Here is an 18,672-nt window from a genome sequence, read left to right as displayed (position 1 = left end):
GCGGTCACCTGTTGGCCTCTGGTGAGCTCGTGCCTGCACGAGGGTTCTGACCTGCTTGTCTTCTCTGATTTGCTTTCACTAGGGGCTCAGCACGGCCACCAAGGACACCTACGACGCCCTGCACATGCAGACGCTGCCCCCTCGCTAGCACAGCAGCGCGGAGCTTCCACCCTTCACGGGCCAGACCTGCAGGCGCCCAGATTGTCACAGACCCAGGAAAAAGCATTTCCAACCCAGTTCGCCCATATTTGTCCACGAGCAAAGCATTCCTCTTTAGGAGCAGGAGGCTTCAAGTTGTACCACTTGGTCCTATATAGTCCCAAAGCGTCATACACAGAATGTCCGGCCTGGGTGCTGTGAGGGAGTGCGACCCGGTCCTATGACCCAGTCCTCTCCTCGAGGGGACCGCTGTGGGCACCACTTGTCCTCGGTCTTCTGTTGGCTGGGGATGGTGGCTCTTACCCGGGAGGCAGGCACACCCCTCACAACCCACTGGTAAGATTGTGTTTTGTAAAGTCCCCAGGGGAACCCCAAACGCCAGCACCCACCTCGTCGTCTGTACTGTTGTCGGTATTTGAGCAGCTTGGTTCCTGCTGTAAATTTGGCTTCTGTCGTCAGCTGTCCCCTCATTTCTCTGGAACTGTTCATTGGGCCGAGGAGGCTGTGTCTCCTCTGGGAGGTCTGGGCAGCGGGAAGGTGGGCCAAGCCCCGGCAGGTGTGTAGCAACCAGGGGTAAGGCGTGGGAGCCAGTGTGGAGGCCCCGCCAGAGCCTGGGGCAGGACGCCCTCCTCACTCAGCAGCCCTTCCACAGGAAAGTTTGTGTACCAGGTCCTCTGGGGCCTGCAAGACAAAGCCGCCGCTCCCCTCACGGGGCTCACATCCTTATAGGGGGAGCAAGCTGTGAGCAAACCAGTACCAAAAACACAGAAAGGGTCATCACAGCATGAACCAAGCTGGGGGAGCAAGAGAAGGCAGCAAGGCACGCTCACCTCACACTGATAGCAGGACACAGCCATCGTCGTGAAGGCCTCGAAGTTAGACCCTGGGCCTGGCAGGACGGAAAGGCCCAGTGGATAGACGGGAACGCTGCGTGGCGTCGGAGGGCTCGCAGCATGGATGGACGGCCGCTCTGCTCTGCTTGGTTTTAATTTATACTGGTTTGCTGAGGCCTTACCTTTTGCATAATAAACGCTTTGGTGAAAATGCTGCTTTACTCTGAGCTTTATTGCGACAGTCAAGCCTGTGATGGTCCTTTAGTCCCCAGGAAATCCGCCTGCTGCCTCTCAGTGGCAGTGAAATGGCCCATTCTCAGGACAGGAGGGTTCCTCGGTGCACAGGTGAGCAGAGGTATCCGGTGGTCCACGGTGCTGCCATGGGGGCGGCGTCTGGGCTGGTGGGCACGGTGCTTGATGTGGTACAGGGTGGGGCGGGCCGAGCCAGGCCCCTTTCGCCTCCACGTGAGGCCTGGCATGTGGAGTGAGGGAAATGAGCAGCAGACAGGCCACGCAGCATTCTGGTGTCAGGAAGAGGAGGTACTGTCAGCAGAGGGCATCCAGGAGAAACCATCAGCCGCTGATGGCACAGCATGGGCCTCAGGACACAGCGTTTGGGGAGAACGGGCGGCGACAGAGGTCTTGAGGTCATCTTCACTCACCACAGCTGGCCGTGTCCCCCAGCAGCATGTCCTCTAACTGCAGTGGCTGTAAATAAGCCTGAACTCATCAATCCCCCAATGAACGCTGGGTAACAGCTTTGAAATCAGTGCCTTCACTCGTCCAGAAAAGAACTCTGAGGCGACGGCTGTTAAAAGCACCGCATGTTTGGGATTCCAATAGGCATGACACGCACCTCTGCCAGGCACATGTCACAGCTCACGGCAACACATTCCATTTGTAAGCTGGCCTCATACGGGACTTCAACGCCATTCAACAATCTGCACCCAGCTCACACCCGTCCTGTGCCCAGCACTCGGCCCGCTGCCAGGGAGGACAGAGCAGTATCATGTAGCGTCACAGAGTTAGAGACTTAAAAATGCTGTCACTGGATTTCAGCCACACGTCTAAAAGAACATAGCACCACTGCAGGGTCCAGACACAGCCAGGACAGAAGGGTGAACACAAGAGGCGGGCGGGGGGTGGAGTGGTGGCGAGGAACCCCGTGCCCAGTGACTCTGGGGCTCCTCCGGGTACCTGCGGGCTAAGTAGTGTGTGTGCAGCAGCCACATACCAACACGACGCCTTCAAAGAAACCCGAGCAATGTGAAAACACTTGGAAAATGGTTTAATGATGTTTTACAACAGAAATGAACTGTACAGTTACAGTTAAGTTTAATATATATAAAAAATTACAGCAGACAAATGCATCTACACAAAATCTACCGTTTCATTCTGATTCACTGTCACCTACAGCCCCTGCAGGCAGCCCCAGGAGGGGGAATCACAGAAAGGGCACTTTGAAAAAGACAGCACCGCTCAAATTCCCCACCACCTCCTCAGGCCTCTGAAGGCATCTGCTAATCCCCCCAAACGTAGTTGCCTGTGTTTTCCGGGGGCCCAGGTAACAGGGTCCCAAACTCCAAGTTACCGGCCGAGTCTTACAAAATATTCCTATCAAAGGGGAAAGGCTGGCCGGGCGCTCTGGGTCAGCGAGGCTACACGATAGCCACCCAGACCGCAAGTCATCTAAGGAGAAATGGAAAGGGACTCCCCACAAACTACTCAGGAATTGTCACTGCCTCATTAAAGCCGCTGGACAATTTTGGAAAGAATCATTTACACCACATCTTCAGTTTCCACAAAAGAGAACTCAAACTCACATTTTAAAGTTACGTACATAAAACAAAGTTTTGGGAGGTCCAGGGGCCAATTCCCCTTGTGTCCCTCCCTTGACAACAGTGGAAAAACACCCCTGAATCAATATCAAAAATAAAAAATAAGAAAAAAGGAAAGAAAAGGGAGAAAAGAAACAGATAGGGGAGTTAAGATATTTAAAGTCAGAGAAAGAAAAAACACCTTTAGAAAAACACGCTCGCTGTCTTTAAAACAAAACAGAACCCAACGGGGAACAGTAACCAGCGAATGTGTTCCAATGGGGCCTGGCCGAAGTTTATTACTGAACAGTATGTACACTTAGAACGTTTCCATTTTCTTTTTTATTATGAACACCTAGGCAGTGAAAACTGTTATGTTAATACATACATAGACACACCCAAAACATACAAAAATACTATTATTTCAAACTACTAAGAATAGGACAGTTCAGTTATTTTCATGCTATGAGTTTAAGAGCATTACACTCAAACAAACAAGAAGTTAGACGACTTTTTAATATCCCAGAAATATACCAAAATATACATCTAAGCTTTGGAATTACTGAGGTTAGACTAATGCAAGTGCTGGGTAATCGTACTTATTACACAAGTCTAAGGTTCTGCAGGAAAGAAAGTATCTTTGGTATGTTCGTCAGGCTAAGATTATTAACATTGGAATTTTGCTTTGGGATAGAGCTTGTATGACCCTCGAACCAAACCCCCCCAGTCAACTGAGATTAAAAAGATCCATGTAAAAAGTTCCTTCATTTGCACCCCCCACCCCCCGAAGTTAAAAAGTCACAGGCATCTACCTAGCACAAAAGGTTGTGAAATCAATGCATAGTTGCACGGTGCGTTGCAGGAAGGAGACCAGCTACAGGAAGGACATGGAAAGCTTGACACCCACAAACAGGACAGCCACTTCCAAGCAGTTCCAGGACAGGAAAAAGAGAGAAAAGGCTCAGAGGGCCCGCGGCGTGGCTACCACCACGGCCCAGAGGTTGAAGCACCCAGCAGAGCAGCCAAGCCTGTGCCAGCGTCTTCAGCTTCCCCACTGTGGTGTCCACAGGCCCGCGGCACCCCCACCACCCTCCTCGCCCGTGCCCAGCCCCTGCGGTGACCGGGCTGGCTGTGGTCATGGGGTTCTGTGTACTGTTTCGAAAAATCAGAAATGCCAGTTTGCGCCACGGCAGGCAGGCTTGCCCCGGCCACCGCCCCGCCCCGCCGGGCCCCCTCTGAATGCCAGGACGCCACAGGCTGGGTTAGCGCTGAAGACTTCCCTTTTCTTTGGTTTTTTTGTTTGTTTTGAGTTTATACAATCATTAAGAAATCTTTGGTTTTGGCTGGAAATTTAAAAAAACAAAACAAAACAAAGAAACTGCCCTCCCTTGGCATCGAGCTGCAGTACGCGGACCTGGCCGAGCTTCTGACACTGGAGTGGGGGCTGGAGAAGGTTAGGGGCTACATTCAAAGCAAAGGTGAGGGGCTGGGGTTGCAGCTTCTGGAGAGCCCACTGGGTAGAAGATTGTCAAATAATAATAATATTAATAATAATAAAAACTTAAATATTTGGAGTTTTTTTGGTCATGTCAAAGGAAAACAAGTGAAATGTGTGTGCAGCAGTCGGCATAAAGGAGCCTCTTGGGGGTCTTCCCTTCCACCCCAGTCCTGAAAATCAGCAGGGACCCTGAGGCCTCCAAGCGGAAGGGGTGGCCGCCAACCACCGGGCCAGGAGCTGCTGTGTGGCCAACAGTCAGCAAGGGGCACGGGCAGCGGGCCAGCCCTACAGGCGGGTGGGGGAGCAGACGCTAGGACACCTGCGAAGACCCCCTGTGATGAAAGAGACAGAAGATTGCAATTTGCCCTCAGTTTGCAGTAGCTTTCAAGCAGCGACATTTGGAGGCTTTAGGAGGTCCCCCCCAGGCTACAGGTCCCGTGATGCTCTAGGCCAGAGTGCAACTCAGAGGAGGGAGGGCGGACTTGGCCACTCTGTAGGGTTTAGAGTTAAAGCAAGTTACTCAGTCACGAGTTCGAATGAGGTATATGACAGCTGCTGTACGTGCGGCGGGGGACCCCACACTTATCACCTAGCCTTTGCTACTAGCACAGATGAAGGAGTCGGACTCCGGCTAATGTGCAGGGGGGCGTCTCCTCGGAGAGTGCCCCCCCCTGCACTGGGCAGGTTCACAGACCCACTCGAGCAGAGGTAAGAAGCTGGATGTCTGTCTGTCTGTCTCTCCCCTTTACCTGACCTCAGGGGACACGCCATTTCTGTGGCAGAAAGCCACTCTTATAATATGGTTCTGTGAAGTCTTAGCTCTCTGCTTTTTGCCCCGCCCAACTTTGCAGTTTCACAAATCACCAGGCTGGCACTGGTCACCCCACAATTAGGAAGTGTGTGCCTTCTGCAGAACCAAAGACAGGGCGCCCCTACCCACCGAAACTCCACCCTTCGTAACAGAACTGTCATTTTAGCTTCTGAAAGTGCATTGCATTTCCTGCCGAGTGGTTCAGACTGGGAGACGCCGTGATAGCGAGGTGGGAGCGCAGAGGCAGGTCTCTCTTGGCTCCGTCCTCTCTACCCGAAGGAGACCCCAACTGTAGAGACGGGTCTGGCTGCCTCGTTTTGCTCAGCACTGTGTGGGCTGTCTGCCTGCAGACTCTGGGATGTGCCGTCAGAACTCAAGGTCCGAAAAGAGCCTGCAGCACATTGATGAGTAAATAACAGAAACACGTGGGCCTTGCAGCAGACCTCGATGTCTGCAGGAAAGGAGCTTTGGGTTCTGAACTCTCTGACGGTGCCCTGGTTTGACCTGGAAGGTGGTGCTGGGTGGCGGAGCCCTGTGTGCCCTGGGTCGAGTCAGGGACACAGCACCTTCCCGCCTCTGCCCCGCAAGTCTCACTTCCACGCTCAGAGCAGTGTCCCTCGGACACACCTTGTTCTCCCGTAACTTCTGTTTCAAGTACTTCTACCTTCGGTGTCCCTGTAACCTGCTTACAGACCACCTAGCATTTTGAGAAGTCACAGAGTATTAACACCAAGTCAGAACAAGACTCTGAGCAAAGCTTTCACGAAGTTCTGAAACCTGACTGTTTTCTCAATGGAATATTGAGAGTAATACAAGCCTTTTCCCGCCCTTCCTTTCTGGGTTGCATCACAACAATGAACCACTCACCTCCCTGGAGCCCACGAGTAAGAACATTCTGGAATGACACAGTTCCATGGCAGAGAAAAGGAAGGTGTCTTGGTTTTCCATGTAACCTGCTCTTGAAAACGCTTATCCTTTACCAGTGACAGAACAGACAGCGTCTAAGTGTCATCTGAACTCAAATAAGCTGTACTGGTTAGAAAGGGAAATAAAGAAAAGAATTTGACTGCTATCTTTTGCCCTCCCCCCCAATTTCCCAGCAATTCCGAGCACATCACCGCTACACCGCGTAACTCTGTCCTTACACAGCCAGCAGAGTGAAACTAAATGAATCTCTCTTCCAAAGCCAGGACAACCAACAAGACTTCCTTCAGAAAAGGGGGAAGGTCAGAGGGAGGGAAGGGGGCAAGAGAAAAGGGACAAAGGTAAAGCTTTTCCAAATTGCAGCTTTTTGCTCCTGTTCAGAAAACAGGAGGACAAACAGTGACACAGCAGTGTCTTTGGTACCCAAACCAAATCCCACTTACGCCCTGTGAGGCGGCTCGCTTATTTGAAAACAGCCTTTCTGGAGATGGAGCCTATTTCAGAACTCAGGGAACCACAAAGGCCTGCCCACAACGAGCGCATGAAGGGCTCTTCACTTCTCCTGAACAAGCGTCACTTCTCAGTCACACTCCCCTCCTCAATGTCACCAGCCAACCAGTCCCCACAGGTCACACCTCACCACAGGTGTGAGCGAGGCAAGCAGGTCGGCTCTCAACTTCTTGGTTTGGTTTTTCTTCTGTTGCATTTTTGGTCTGGACAGAAGTAGCCTCGGTAGGAGAAAAGCAAGTCAGGGTTTAAAATGCTGTGTTACTAGCACAACATTCAACAACATGACAGGGGGCGACAGGAGAACTGTTTGACTTTAGTTTTCCTAGATTGCGATGCATCAATCACACATCCCCCTTTCCTGTCCGAATTAAACGCTGCGTGTCTAGTTCTGCCTCTATTTCTCAATCACGCATCCAGACATCGCACATTCATTCTTTGCCTAAGCAGAAGCTCTTGCTATGTAAGAGGTAACAATCGTTAGGAGAGGCTGGCGGGTCTGGACAACCCATGTGTCTGTCGCCTGCGTGCCACCACACACTGCACTGCAGGGCAGAACACAGAGAGGCGAGCAAACCCAACCCAATCACAGGGACAATCAAGTTTCCTTTGGCAAGACAGATATAAGGAAAAACAAACACACACGGGCAACGATTTCCTTTTAACATAATCAATCACCTGTCCTCTTCCCTCACCCCAACCCTCCCTAACCCTATAAACTATCACCTATGAACAGGGTCCCAAATACAGCATGTCACGTTCATCAGTCATAATAAACATCAGTTCAACTAAGTGCTACAGCTAGAATTATTTCCACTATTTATAAAGTTTTCTCCTTTATTTATTTGGTTTTCAGTTTAAAACCAGTTCTGCAACAATGCTAAGCTATGCTGAGGTATTTTATGAAGGTGCCAGAAACTAGCTGTTACCCACCAGCGTTATTTATCCTCACGGATTAAGGAAGAGAGGAAAGGAGATCCAGATTATAGACTCAACGTAAGATTTGATCAAGGTCATTGCTTTTAGCAAACGTCACGGGTGGAAGAGCACAGACAAGGAAGTGCTTCATGACGATGACGACCAAGGAAAGCAAGTCACAACCCTCATGGAAATGTGGCTGTGAAGAGGGCAACTCTGAGAACCCCTGGCAACTCCTCCCTCCTGGCAGGAGCCTTTCAAACAGCTCACTGGGATCTCAGGGGTCCCACGGCCTCTCTTCGGATGAAGAAAGGACCGAGGCTGCACAGGAGCAGCGTCAGCCACGCAGGATGGACGCACCCTCTGCCCCACTGCTGGCCCGTGCACACCTGACCTCTGTACACCTCTACGCAAACCTGTACACAACAGCGGGCCTCAGCGCTGCCTCTTACAGGAATGGCAAAGGAGTTTCTTCCTTCTCAAAAATGAAGGTAAATGCTAAGAAAGATTTACCACTTGATAAAGTGTCACCCTCAAAATGTTTTCAGACTGAAAATGACTTCAAAATGGCCCGGGCTACCTAGCATCACACCAACAATGACACACACTGAACGCTTTTCACACACGGATAAAAAGGAACTCCTAATGGTTAGGATCAAATTCACCCATTGATTCGCTCCCATTTGAATAATTTCAAATTTCAGGTCTTTGGTCTTTTCAAGTTTTTGGCTCTAATCAAATATGGTTTGAAAAATAAAACTTCAGATGCTGCCTCAGGGTGAAACTATGTGACCAACCTCTCACAACGGATGGCTCAGCAGGCACTCGGTTCCCATGAAACGGTGGGCTCTGCAGGTGCAGACCGACCCCTGGGCCGCGGCCGCAGCAGCCTGGAGGACCACACGGGGTGGGGGGCACCCCGCCTTCTCTCACCCCCACCGGATGCTCAGGGCCCGCTGACTTCTCCCTGTCAACACGTCTCCCTTTTCTGCCTATCTCAACGATTTCACTTTTTTCTTGGGAAAGAAAGTTCTGCGAGGATGGCGTGCCTTGGGATGACACTGCACGGTGAAGTACGAAGAGTTTCTTCTGTAAGTCGTGTGTTTCTTACACACTAATTGCAATGCCGACTATCAGGATTTAGAACTTTGAAAAAAATCTACATGAATTTCCCATATTTGCAAATGCATCCAGCTTTCCCAGCAATTTAAATAGAAAATGTAATGTGAAAGATTGGACTGAATTTAAGTATTGTATCAAGCAAATATCTGTGCTTCTGGATAATACAGGCAAGGTTTCCCCTACCTTCCTTCCCAAAGAAATGAGGGATAACAGGACAAAATAACATTTAAAAAGGAGGTATAATTGTGCTTTTTTTCCCACGACAATGAATTATGTAGAACAAATTGGCAAGATAATCCCACTAAAAATATTTTAATTAGTCTTATTTTCCCTTTAAAAAAATTATTAATTTCTAATAATGCTACCATGAAGTACAAACAGGTAAGGTCCTACACAAAATGACAGCTGGATTCCTTTGGTTCCATTTCTCTAACAATAAGCTGAGTAAATTGGGATGGTACTGACCTTTCTTATCAAATAAATAAAAGGGAGTGTGTAATGGATATGAACAATCTATATAATTCTAAAGAGCTGCCTATATACCTTCAGAAACATTTAAACTAATACAGCACTCAACTTATTTCTTACATCAGGAACAATTACGGTTCCTGCGAGAAGCCCTTCCCTAGGTCTTTTTGCTCTGTCCTTCAGATTTACACAGGGCACAAGTCGAGTTCATGACCAAACCCACTGCCTGTGACAGCAGGATTCAAACATTACATTCACCACTCCCTAGGGAGGGCCCATCACCATGGGCAAATATAGTATGCTACAAATGCATTTAGGATTAGTCTTTGGTTTAATGTGTTAACCAAATTCAGGGATGAAATAAAACTTGCATAAACACACAGGGGGGGAAAAAAGAACGATACAATGAAATGTGATGACCTATCTGGCCCTTCTTCTTAGAAATGCAGAAAGCCTACCAAACGTCTCTTTTTGGTCAAATGGCCCCCCTTAACTTCCAGACTCCCACATGCATGTCTAAAAGCTAAGTCTGAGTGCCTAGCTTAGAAGATTCATTCGATTTAGAAAGCATTTCTTGAGATGATAAAAAAGATGACAGAAAGTAACAAAGGACTAAAGGCTGAGTCATGAGACCAGTAGAATGTCTAGGGATGGTGCCTGGGAGTCGATTTCCAGCTCCACACCATCAACAAGCTGTTTTAGTGTTTTGCGTGTACTTGTATGGATGTACCTTTCATTTCACAACTTGTTTTTAAGTAAGAGGAAAAAACGAAAAAAAAAATAAATTAAAAGTTACCTTTGTCTAAGATTTATTTCCTTTAAATATAGGGTTTTTGTTTTATTTGTTTGTTTTGCTGGTTTCAGGTTTATCCTCATCAAGTGATCCCCAGGCAGAATCCCCTTATCCCAACTCGACAGGCAGGCTGGGAACAGAGGACCGAAGCACTGGCATTTAGGTTTAGTATCGTTTTAAACACTAAAGTCATTGGTGAATCTTACTTGGGAGAAGGAGCAACTTTTGAACCACACAGGGAAACAAACAAACTCAGCCTTTCCTCGCCCTTCCTCTTAATCCACTGGGTTTGAGTCCTTGGGACTCGACACTTCCTTTGGTAGCAATTTTGGGAAATTCATGCTAGAACCTCTAACCCAGTACGGTGGGTCTCAGCATTTCCCTCCCTGAATCCTGCCTCCGAACTCACCGCTCCCAAGGGAGGGACTCCTAACCGTGGGCAGCTGCAGTATGATTGACAGTCCTAAAACCATTCGCACAGACTCAAGTTAGAGATGTCAAGTCAGGATAAAAGATTAAATTCAACTACATCAAACAGCGGGATGGAGAAAAGTTAATAACTGACACTGCCATTCTATTTACACACCAAACTAAATAAACTACTTAAAATCAAGTTAATGTCTGCCCAGAGGATAGTACAATTTACCAACACAAAAGAGTAAAACAAGCAGCAACTTTTATATAAAATTAATAAAGACAATGAGAAAAGAAATTGTCAGTAGCATCTAACTCCTCAATGTGTCTGAACCGCACGTTATAAACTAGTCCATTAGTACAGCAGCTTGCTAGAAATTGACTTTGGTTCAAGCTTAGTTAAAAAAACAACATAAAAAAACACACCACACATTAAAAAGGTGGATGGACATTTGTTAGTCTCCCTGCTTGCAGTTCACTGATTTTGGAGGATTTGGGGGAAGGTGAAGAGTGAGAAGAGGACATTTAGGGTGGTAATTAAATACTCGGTCAAATAAAAGGGGAGGACAGAAGAAACACCAGAAACACCAAGGAGGGGACTAACGGCTTCTGGCCTTGGGACATGAATGGGCCTGTCTCCCGGTGGACGCCCACACACAGGTGCTCCCCCGCTGTGAAGACACACAACAGCACAGAACCAGCCGAGCCCCTGCAGCCGCCGCAGAGCAGTGAGAAAAGCAGGACCTGCGCTCTGGCAGCCCCCCCAGCACTCAGAGGGGAAGTGCAGCCTTGTGACCACCAGGGGGAGACAGGGAGACAGGGAGACGAGAGCAGGCACCCCCCACACCCAACCCGACAGGAACCTTCGACTCCAGATGGAAGGGGCTCAGAGGAGCTGCACTGCGGCGAGCCAGTCTTTGGGGACATTTTTGGTACAGAGACTATAATAATAGTCCATTGGCAAACGGGGATCTAATTTCCAAGTTACCCTCATTCTTCTTCTACTTTCATCAACTCTTCCTTCTCTGGGGCTCATTTACATGGTCTAGAAACGCCCTGGAAATAATCACAGAAGCTCCTCACGCTCTACTCTGACTGGAGATGCCCCACGTTCGGCCGACCTCACTAGCAGGAGCACCTCTCACAACCAAGGAGACACGTGAGGTGCGTGCCAACGTCCGGCTCCAAGGCTCTCCACACCCCTGGCCCCTAGTGAGGACCAGGGGCCTCAGGGCAAGAGGGGTGCAGAGGCCGCCTGGCAAAAAGGAAGTCTGTGGCCAGAGGGACAGGTAGGAACCGCAGACTCTTCGCATCACACCGCTTTTGGTGGTCAGGAACCCATGGGACAGCCCAGGGGAGTTCCTTTAGAAAACAAAGAAGGGAACCGTTTCCCAACTTCAACGAGTCGATTTGTTCTTTGTTCTTTGCCAAGTAAGTTATGGGAAGTCTGGATGAGAAACTTCCACCAAATGGAACAGACACACACACACACACCAACAGTAGGAGCATTTCTCAGGGTAAGAAGTAAGGAGAGCCACCAGGCAGGTGTCTGCAGTAGTCTTTGCTCTTCGGAGCCAAGCCCGGCCCACGGCGCGCAGGCCGGGGCCCAGGCCGGGCCGCAGGCCAGTCAGGGGTTAGGGTGAGACCTAGTTCAGCAGGGACTCCTCCCTACACAGAAGCGCTCTGAAGGCACCGCCTGATGGGGCGTGTGTGGAGTAGGGCTGTTTGCACACACTGCCTTCAGCTTCTGCAGCGAGCCTCTTGCATAAGTGGCAAAAGAAACTAATTTTCTAGCACCTCTGTAAGAGTCGTCGAGGATACGGAAACCAGCAAGAACATTCCCGCAGTTAAGAAGTTCAGTTCCCCCCATCCCCAAACCCCCCTCCCCACAGCGTGGGAGCTCACTGAAATAGGATCCAGGAGCAAGAGATAAACATGTCCAAACTCTCTCTATAAAAACAATAACAACAACAACAATAACAGAGATACAGTAATATGGGCCTGCCTACATTGTACCAGTTAAGAAAGGAACCCCCAACACAATTGAAACGATTATAAACACCTTCTTAGGACTTAATGGCCTGTACAACAGACCCATAAAAATGATTTTTTTAAGAAAAAAGGAATTGAGACAAACAAGAAATCCCCTTCCTATGTCAGAATTGGTAACCCACCTTGACTTGTCATCATGACTGCTGGAAATGATAAGTAGTCCTTTCACTTATTTTTTTGTTTTTGATTTTTTTGTTTCTGCTTTTTTTTTTTTTTTTAATTTTTGGTTAGAAAGTTCTCCAATCCATGAAGCAATCCTGAAAAGACAGTGTTTTATTACAAAATTAGGCAAACGTTGTCCCGTCTCCATCCTTCCTCTCAGCACGTGTCTGCCTTCTCTCCTGGTCTCCCTTGCTCCATGGCAAGAGGCAGCCAATGGCATCTTCAGTCTTGGCTCGGCCGGCCGCCAGCCCAGCCCCGCTCATTGTGCCTTGGAGGCGGTGGTGGTGGTGGAAGCCGCCCCGCTGGCAGAAGCCACCGTGAACAGAGAGTTCTGCATGGACTCTGTGGACGTGGAGCTGGCGTGAAGGCTGGCCACAGGCCCAGAGCTCCCCGCGGCGGCAGAGACCAAGCTGACCGGGTTGCTGGTGAGCAGAGAGAGGTTCTGAGGGTTCAGGAACAGAGGGGCAGTCACGATGTTGGGGGCTCCTCCCGCATTGGCAAATACCAGGTTCCCAGTTGCATCCAGTGATGTTATTGGAAGAGAGCCACCAGAAGCCAGAGCTACAGACAAAACCCCCAAAACAGGCAAGAAGAACATTAATATCATCCTGGAGAGGCCCCAAAACACATCTAATGTACCGAGTTTCCTACCGCCCAGCTGGAAAAAGGGCAGCCCCTCGTTCATTTTTCCCCCTTTATCACAGGACTGTACTGTCACCAACTGAAGTTGATTCATACGTTTGAAAGAGCCTCAAGGACTGAAAAATATAACTAATGAGCATGAGCAGGATGGGGAGAGGGGAGTTAAGAACTAGCTAATGAATCGGTCACATTTCTATCTGAAATCTCAGTTTTATTTCGTTTACTCAGAAGTATTTGTTAAATTCATTAATTTTGTTTTTAATGAAGATTGCACATTTTCAACTTCATTCAAAAGACAAACTAGCTACATTGATTAAAGCACTAAGATGTGGTTAGCTTTTATCAAACCAATTGGCATAATTGAAAATTGGAGCACTTTATAGTATGATACACAGGATGAAAACTCTTGTCTTTCAAAAGGCTTTGGTTCTAAAATAATGTTACCAAATAAAGTATAAGGTGGGATTAATTTTTCACTTCCTGAGGCAAAACGCTCGATTTCCATGACATGTCCAGATGAGAGTGGCGAGTCTACAGTAGGAGAGCAGACGTGTGGTGATACAGGTGGCCCCAGGGGGGTTACCTCAGCTAGGACCTGCTTTAATGTGTGACAGTTTTTCTAAGACACTGTTGCTTCTCCACGGAAGGCATAACCAAATTGTCTTTAAAATAACTGGGCACTCTCCCATTATCTGACAACCCCCAACACCTCCCCACTCATATACAAGGTCAGACAATTAAGTTTGCGAACTTGTTACAACGATGTTGCTAACCATTTTTGATATCAGAGGGATTATTCATTATGAATTTGTACCAACTGGACAAACAGTTCACCAAGTTTACTATTTGGAAGTGCTGAAAATGCTGCATGACAAACTTAGACGACCTGAACTTTTCCCCAACAATTCATGGCTCTTGCATCACGACAATGCACCAGCTCACACGGCACTGTCTGTGAGGGAGTTTTTAGCCAGTAAATAAATAACTGTATTGGAACACCCTCCTTACTCATCTGATCTGACCTCCAATGACTTCTTTCTTTACCCGAAGATCAAGGAAATATTGAGAGGAAGACATTCTGTAGACATTGAGGACATTAGGGTAATATGACGACAGCTCTGATGGCCATTCCAGAAAAAGAGTTCCAAAATTGCTTTGAAGGGTGGACTAGGCACTGGGATCAGTGCATAGCTTCCCAAGGGGAGTGCTTTGAAGGTGACCATAGTGATAGTCAGCAATGAGGTAGGTAGCACTTTTTCTAGGATGAGTTTGCGAATTTAATTGTCAGACCTCGTAACCACACTCCTACACATAGATTTGAGGGTTTATCTAAATGGCTTAAAAAATTCGGTCGATTTCTTACATCAAAACCTAGATGAACCAAAGGGAATGGCCCTGACTTTGGACCCAATTTTACTGAGTACACAGCGGTGAGACGCGGTGCAGTCTGAGATTCTGAGCTTCTGGGCTGAGGGTCACAGCCGTTCTAGACCTGCCCTGAATTCCTGCACGACACCCAGTGGTGCCCTGGGCAAAGCATTTCGCCTTTGCTGCATTACTACAGCCCAGGACACACCCTACTGCAAGAGAAAAGTGATTTGCTGGTAACTGATATTCTCTGTAGCATGCTGTAGAAATACCATCCATGGACCATTAATCTTAACTTGGTTAACAGCTTACTTTTGGCCCCAAGAACTGTCACTTAAGAACGGACTATTTTAATTTTAAGAAAAAGCATTCTCTGATTGATACAGGCATGTCCCCCAGATCGCTTCCCAGCACCACACCACGGCACCTTCCGGCACAGATTCTGGAAGGGCACAGCCTTCTGTACCCGGAACGCATGGATTCAGACGGGGGAGCATGCCAAGGCCAGAAGAGCCCATCCGCGCTTGGACAGACATTAGAACCCAAAAGATGGGCTCTGCAATGACGGGGACACATCAAGGGCAGACCCGATGGGAATTAGAAATGCTCTGGAAGTCTGCGTGACGTGCTCTAATTCATTACAGGACCTTCTCATAGGTGGTTCCCAGGGTGGAGCTGTGATTAGGGAACTTTACTTGGTCAAGTGTCCCTAGTGGTGGGTCTTGGATGATTACTGGGACAAACTCAGCCGGGGGAGGAAATTCTGCCCCTAAGTGTAATCACATAAGACAGTCCCGGCTTCTTACAATACACCAACCACGGATACTTCCTGTTCTAACTCACAGACTCACACCTACACTGGTCTAGAAAGCTTTTTCACATGGACATTTTCTTGGTCCTCAAGTTACTCAGCATTATCAGTTCAACTATCTCTCCCCATCACCTTCACCTCGGGCAAAGCAGACTTCCTCCATTAAAAAAACAAGAAAAGAGGAAAGTAAGGAAAATAATCCTACTGACCTTGAATGGTTGCCAGTGTACTGTTGCTCATCAGAGCTGGGCTCAGAGCACCGCCCAGGGTCCCTGGACTGAGACTGAGTAAGGCACCTCTGCAAAAGAGTGTCACCTTATTACCATGGGGACACATCTGTCGGTGTGACAACATACGCAAGAGATAAGAAAAAGGACAACACAGCTGTGGACGCAGAAGGAAATGTCCGCTCTCCTTATCCTCTTAACAGGGTTGGATGAGAGCCTCTGAGTTACTGCTTTCCCTGAAGGTCCCTGTACAGAGCCAGACAATGCTGCGCCCTGCACGTGCAGTCATTTCTGACTCTTTCTTGAGTTATTTCATTCTCTTTTTTTCAAAACAAAAGAAAAATGCCAGAGAAAGGAATAGATTTACAAAGTAATTCTTACATGTTTGATAATCCAAAATTGTGACTCTTATTACTGTCTCTCTCATTTATCCCTGAGAATGAGAAAGCAGTCAGCTGAGAGAGCTTAATGGGGGAAGTGTAACAAGAGCCAGGAATTCTGGGCTTTCTCCTGGCCCCATCCCTCAGGTATGATCAGTGTCTGGTGCTCGGTTTCTTCACCTGGAAATAAAGGTACGACTCACTGCCCTACTGGGGTGTTAAGACACTTACGTCCACTGTAACCAAGGTTCTTGAGCTACCAGAGAGCAACTCATTTCAAAGAGATTAAGGCTTGAAAGAGTTTGGCTTTATTTTTCACATTTAAGATGGTGACCCCAGGGATGCCCTCCCAGTGGTCTCTCGGGTGAACGAGATGAGAAGGCCCCTTACCCAGCGGCAAACTGTGAGGGCGCCATTAGGCCTGGGTTGAGTCCTGCGGCGGCGGCCATGGCAGCAAGACTGGCATTTGCTGGCAACTGGGCAGCTCCCTGGAGGGCGGCAGCTGCTGCTGTTTGCAACCCTGATGCTGTCACCATCACCTGGCTGGTCCCAAGAGCAGAGGGCAGAGGAGTGGAGGTGGTCTGTGTTGTGCTGGTCTCACTGGCACTCGATGCCTCGGAGGTCGAGGCCGAGGCAGAAGGGGAGGGACTCAGAGATGGGGACGTGACCGCTGAGGAAGCGGGCGGCGCTGTGGAAATCACGGTCGCAGTGTTGTTGGAGGTGGTGTCTGTAGTGCCTGCAATGGGACCGGATGAGAAAGGAGCTCCTGCAAAGGCGTTGGGAGAGATGGTGGCGCGGTTCACGGAATTAATGGACCAATGACTCCACCACCCAGTGCCCTCTAAATGGGCCCTTCTTTATTAACTTCGCTGTGTATTTCTATGGAATTAACCACAAAAACAAAGAGTTTAGAACCAAAGCTTAGAAAAGAATGAACTATAGTGTGTTGGGTTAGAATCGGAGATATCACTATGAACTCATGACTTTTAATAAAAGTAGACAGCTACCTAAAAACAATGTATACAGATGTGCTTGCATGTATACATGTGAACACACAAGTGTGTGTCTTACACACGTACCCACGTACGTACATGTGTATATGCACTGATTTCTGCTGCGATGCCCTACAAGCAACACATTGCCAAGAAGTAGGGCTAATGCCTGGACCTGGGTTCCGAAGGACCTGTCCTCACTGACAGGAGCTGGGGATCCTGGGAAACGGCTGCTTCCAGGCCCGAGGCAGAGAAATATTACATGAGCCTGAACGTCATGTGCCAAAAGATAAGGAACCGCTCAAAGAATGATAGGGGCATGTCAAAAGGGCACAGGAGCCAGCCCGAAGGGACTCTCACTGGCCAAATCTGGGACAGTTTAAACATTAAAATAAAAAACTATAGGATTCTAACTTGTTGAATGCAAAAGAATGTCTGAATTCATACTGATACAAATAGATAAAAGGAAAAGCTCAACCTTAAATTTAATAACTGTATATAAACATTTGTTCACGTTTTATATCCTGGTTAGGTCACACAGCTGAAGACGTGCGGTGAATTTAAACATGGGTGCAGAAAATCCAATGCCCCAACTCTCGGTTAAATTCTGGCTTGACTGTGAACGATCACAAGTCCATCCAATGACTTACGAGCACATAATCAACCTGGTGAAGAATTTCAGAACGCCTCACACATTATGCATCACTCAAACACTTATGATGACAATGCTCAATTATTTTAAATGTACTTGGCAAATCTGCTATTTAAAGGAGGCCATGGGGGAAAACTTTATTCATGCATTTTACAATGAGTATGTCTGGCACGAGGCTAGGCATAGAGATTTCAAGAAGAATCTCTAAATCTCATGAAAAGTGCGAACTTTACCGGCAAAGACAGACGGTAAGAATCACGTCATTTATAACTCAGGGAGGTGGAGATGAATAGTCTCTTGGGGAAGCTAAAGAATAATCCCAGGGAGGACGGATACCCGAGCAGGAGTACCTCCATCTCTATCAGAAAGACACGCAGGCTGGAGTGGGGAGCTCTGAGGCTGTGCGGACGTTTACAAAGGTACATCTGCCGAGGATGGGATGGAGAAAGGCTAGTGGCAGACAGGGTCCAGGATGGACACAATCTTCTATGAATTGAAGAGGAATTTAGATGTTTTCCCAAATGCAAAAAGCTGTAGCTATTCAAGATTTTTAAGAAGAGGAGCTACTTGAAGAAACAGGTAACTGGGAATAATGGAGAACACAGGGTAAGGTGAGAAAGAACAAAAAGGTAAGAAAACCCTTACGTGAAAGTTTTCCTGGCAAAATTAATCATGCCTGATTTTTCCGGAGTTCAGGTTTTCACATGTAACTGTTAAACAAGCAATACCTCTTTACAGCTTGCATTCACAGTTCAGTGGCAGATCACCCAGGGCCCGCTCCTGGGCCTACCACGTGCCCACGAGCTGCCCAGCCGCCAGCTGCCTCTCACCTGTAACAGCGAGGTTGGTCACCGCAGCACTGGTGAGGGGCAGGACCGGGTTCACTGTGAGGGTAGTTGCTGCACTGCTCGTAACAAGGCTTGGCGTGGTCGCCACCTAGAGGTCAGAAATGAAAATATGCAAAAGCATTTAAAAACCAAAATTTAAAAATTGAAGTCCATATTGTAGATTTACTTGGCCTATAAAAATTTTAAATTCCAGAATAAAATTTAAATAGAAAAAAAAAACACAATAAAATAAATGGGCCTAAGACGAAAGGGTTTTAAAATTACTTTTGGATCT

General features: G+C 48.0%; 2 protein-coding genes across 11 annotated transcripts in view; one reads left to right on the top strand and one right to left on the bottom strand.

Moving 5' to 3' along the window:
* Positions 1-1,203, top strand: part of CD247 (CD247 molecule) — a 68,906-nt gene extending 67,703 nt beyond the window's left edge. Inside the window, exon 8 of one of the 2 annotated variants that reach the window (XM_019747429.2) lies at positions 83-1,203. In XM_019747429.2, the coding sequence (XP_019602988.2) occupies positions 83-148 (66 nt within the window). In that variant the 3' untranslated portion in view covers positions 149-1,203. The remainder of the gene's footprint in view (positions 1-82) is intronic. The other variant, XM_074322347.1, reaches the window with a different exon arrangement.
* Positions 1,204-12,488: 11,285 nt separating this feature from the next.
* The window catches only part of POU2F1 (POU class 2 homeobox 1), a 108,207-nt gene continuing 102,023 nt past the window's right edge, over positions 12,489-18,672 (bottom strand). For 5 of the 9 annotated variants that reach the window (XM_074322341.1, XM_074322343.1, XM_074322345.1 and 2 more), the window contains 4 exons: positions 18,381-18,486; positions 16,297-16,672; positions 15,509-15,597; positions 12,593-13,039 (listed from right to left, as the gene is read on the bottom strand). In XM_074322341.1, the coding sequence (XP_074178442.1) occupies positions 12,738-13,039; positions 15,509-15,597; positions 16,297-16,672; positions 18,381-18,486 (873 nt within the window). In that variant the 3' untranslated portion in view covers positions 12,593-12,737. Of the gene's footprint in view, positions 13,040-15,508; positions 15,598-16,296; positions 16,673-18,380; positions 18,487-18,672 lie in introns of all 9 variants that reach the window. The other 4 variants (XM_074322342.1, XM_074322346.1, XM_019747406.2 and 1 more) reach the window with 2 other exon arrangements.

The sequence above is a fragment of the Rhinolophus sinicus genome, linkage group LG17 (assembly GCF_036562045.2).
Source record: "Rhinolophus sinicus isolate RSC01 linkage group LG17, ASM3656204v1, whole genome shotgun sequence".
Lineage (NCBI taxonomy): Eukaryota > Metazoa > Chordata > Mammalia > Chiroptera > Rhinolophidae > Rhinolophus > Rhinolophus sinicus.
The sequence above is the reverse complement of the archived record's forward strand: the minus strand, read 5'-3'. Positions and strand labels throughout refer to the sequence as shown.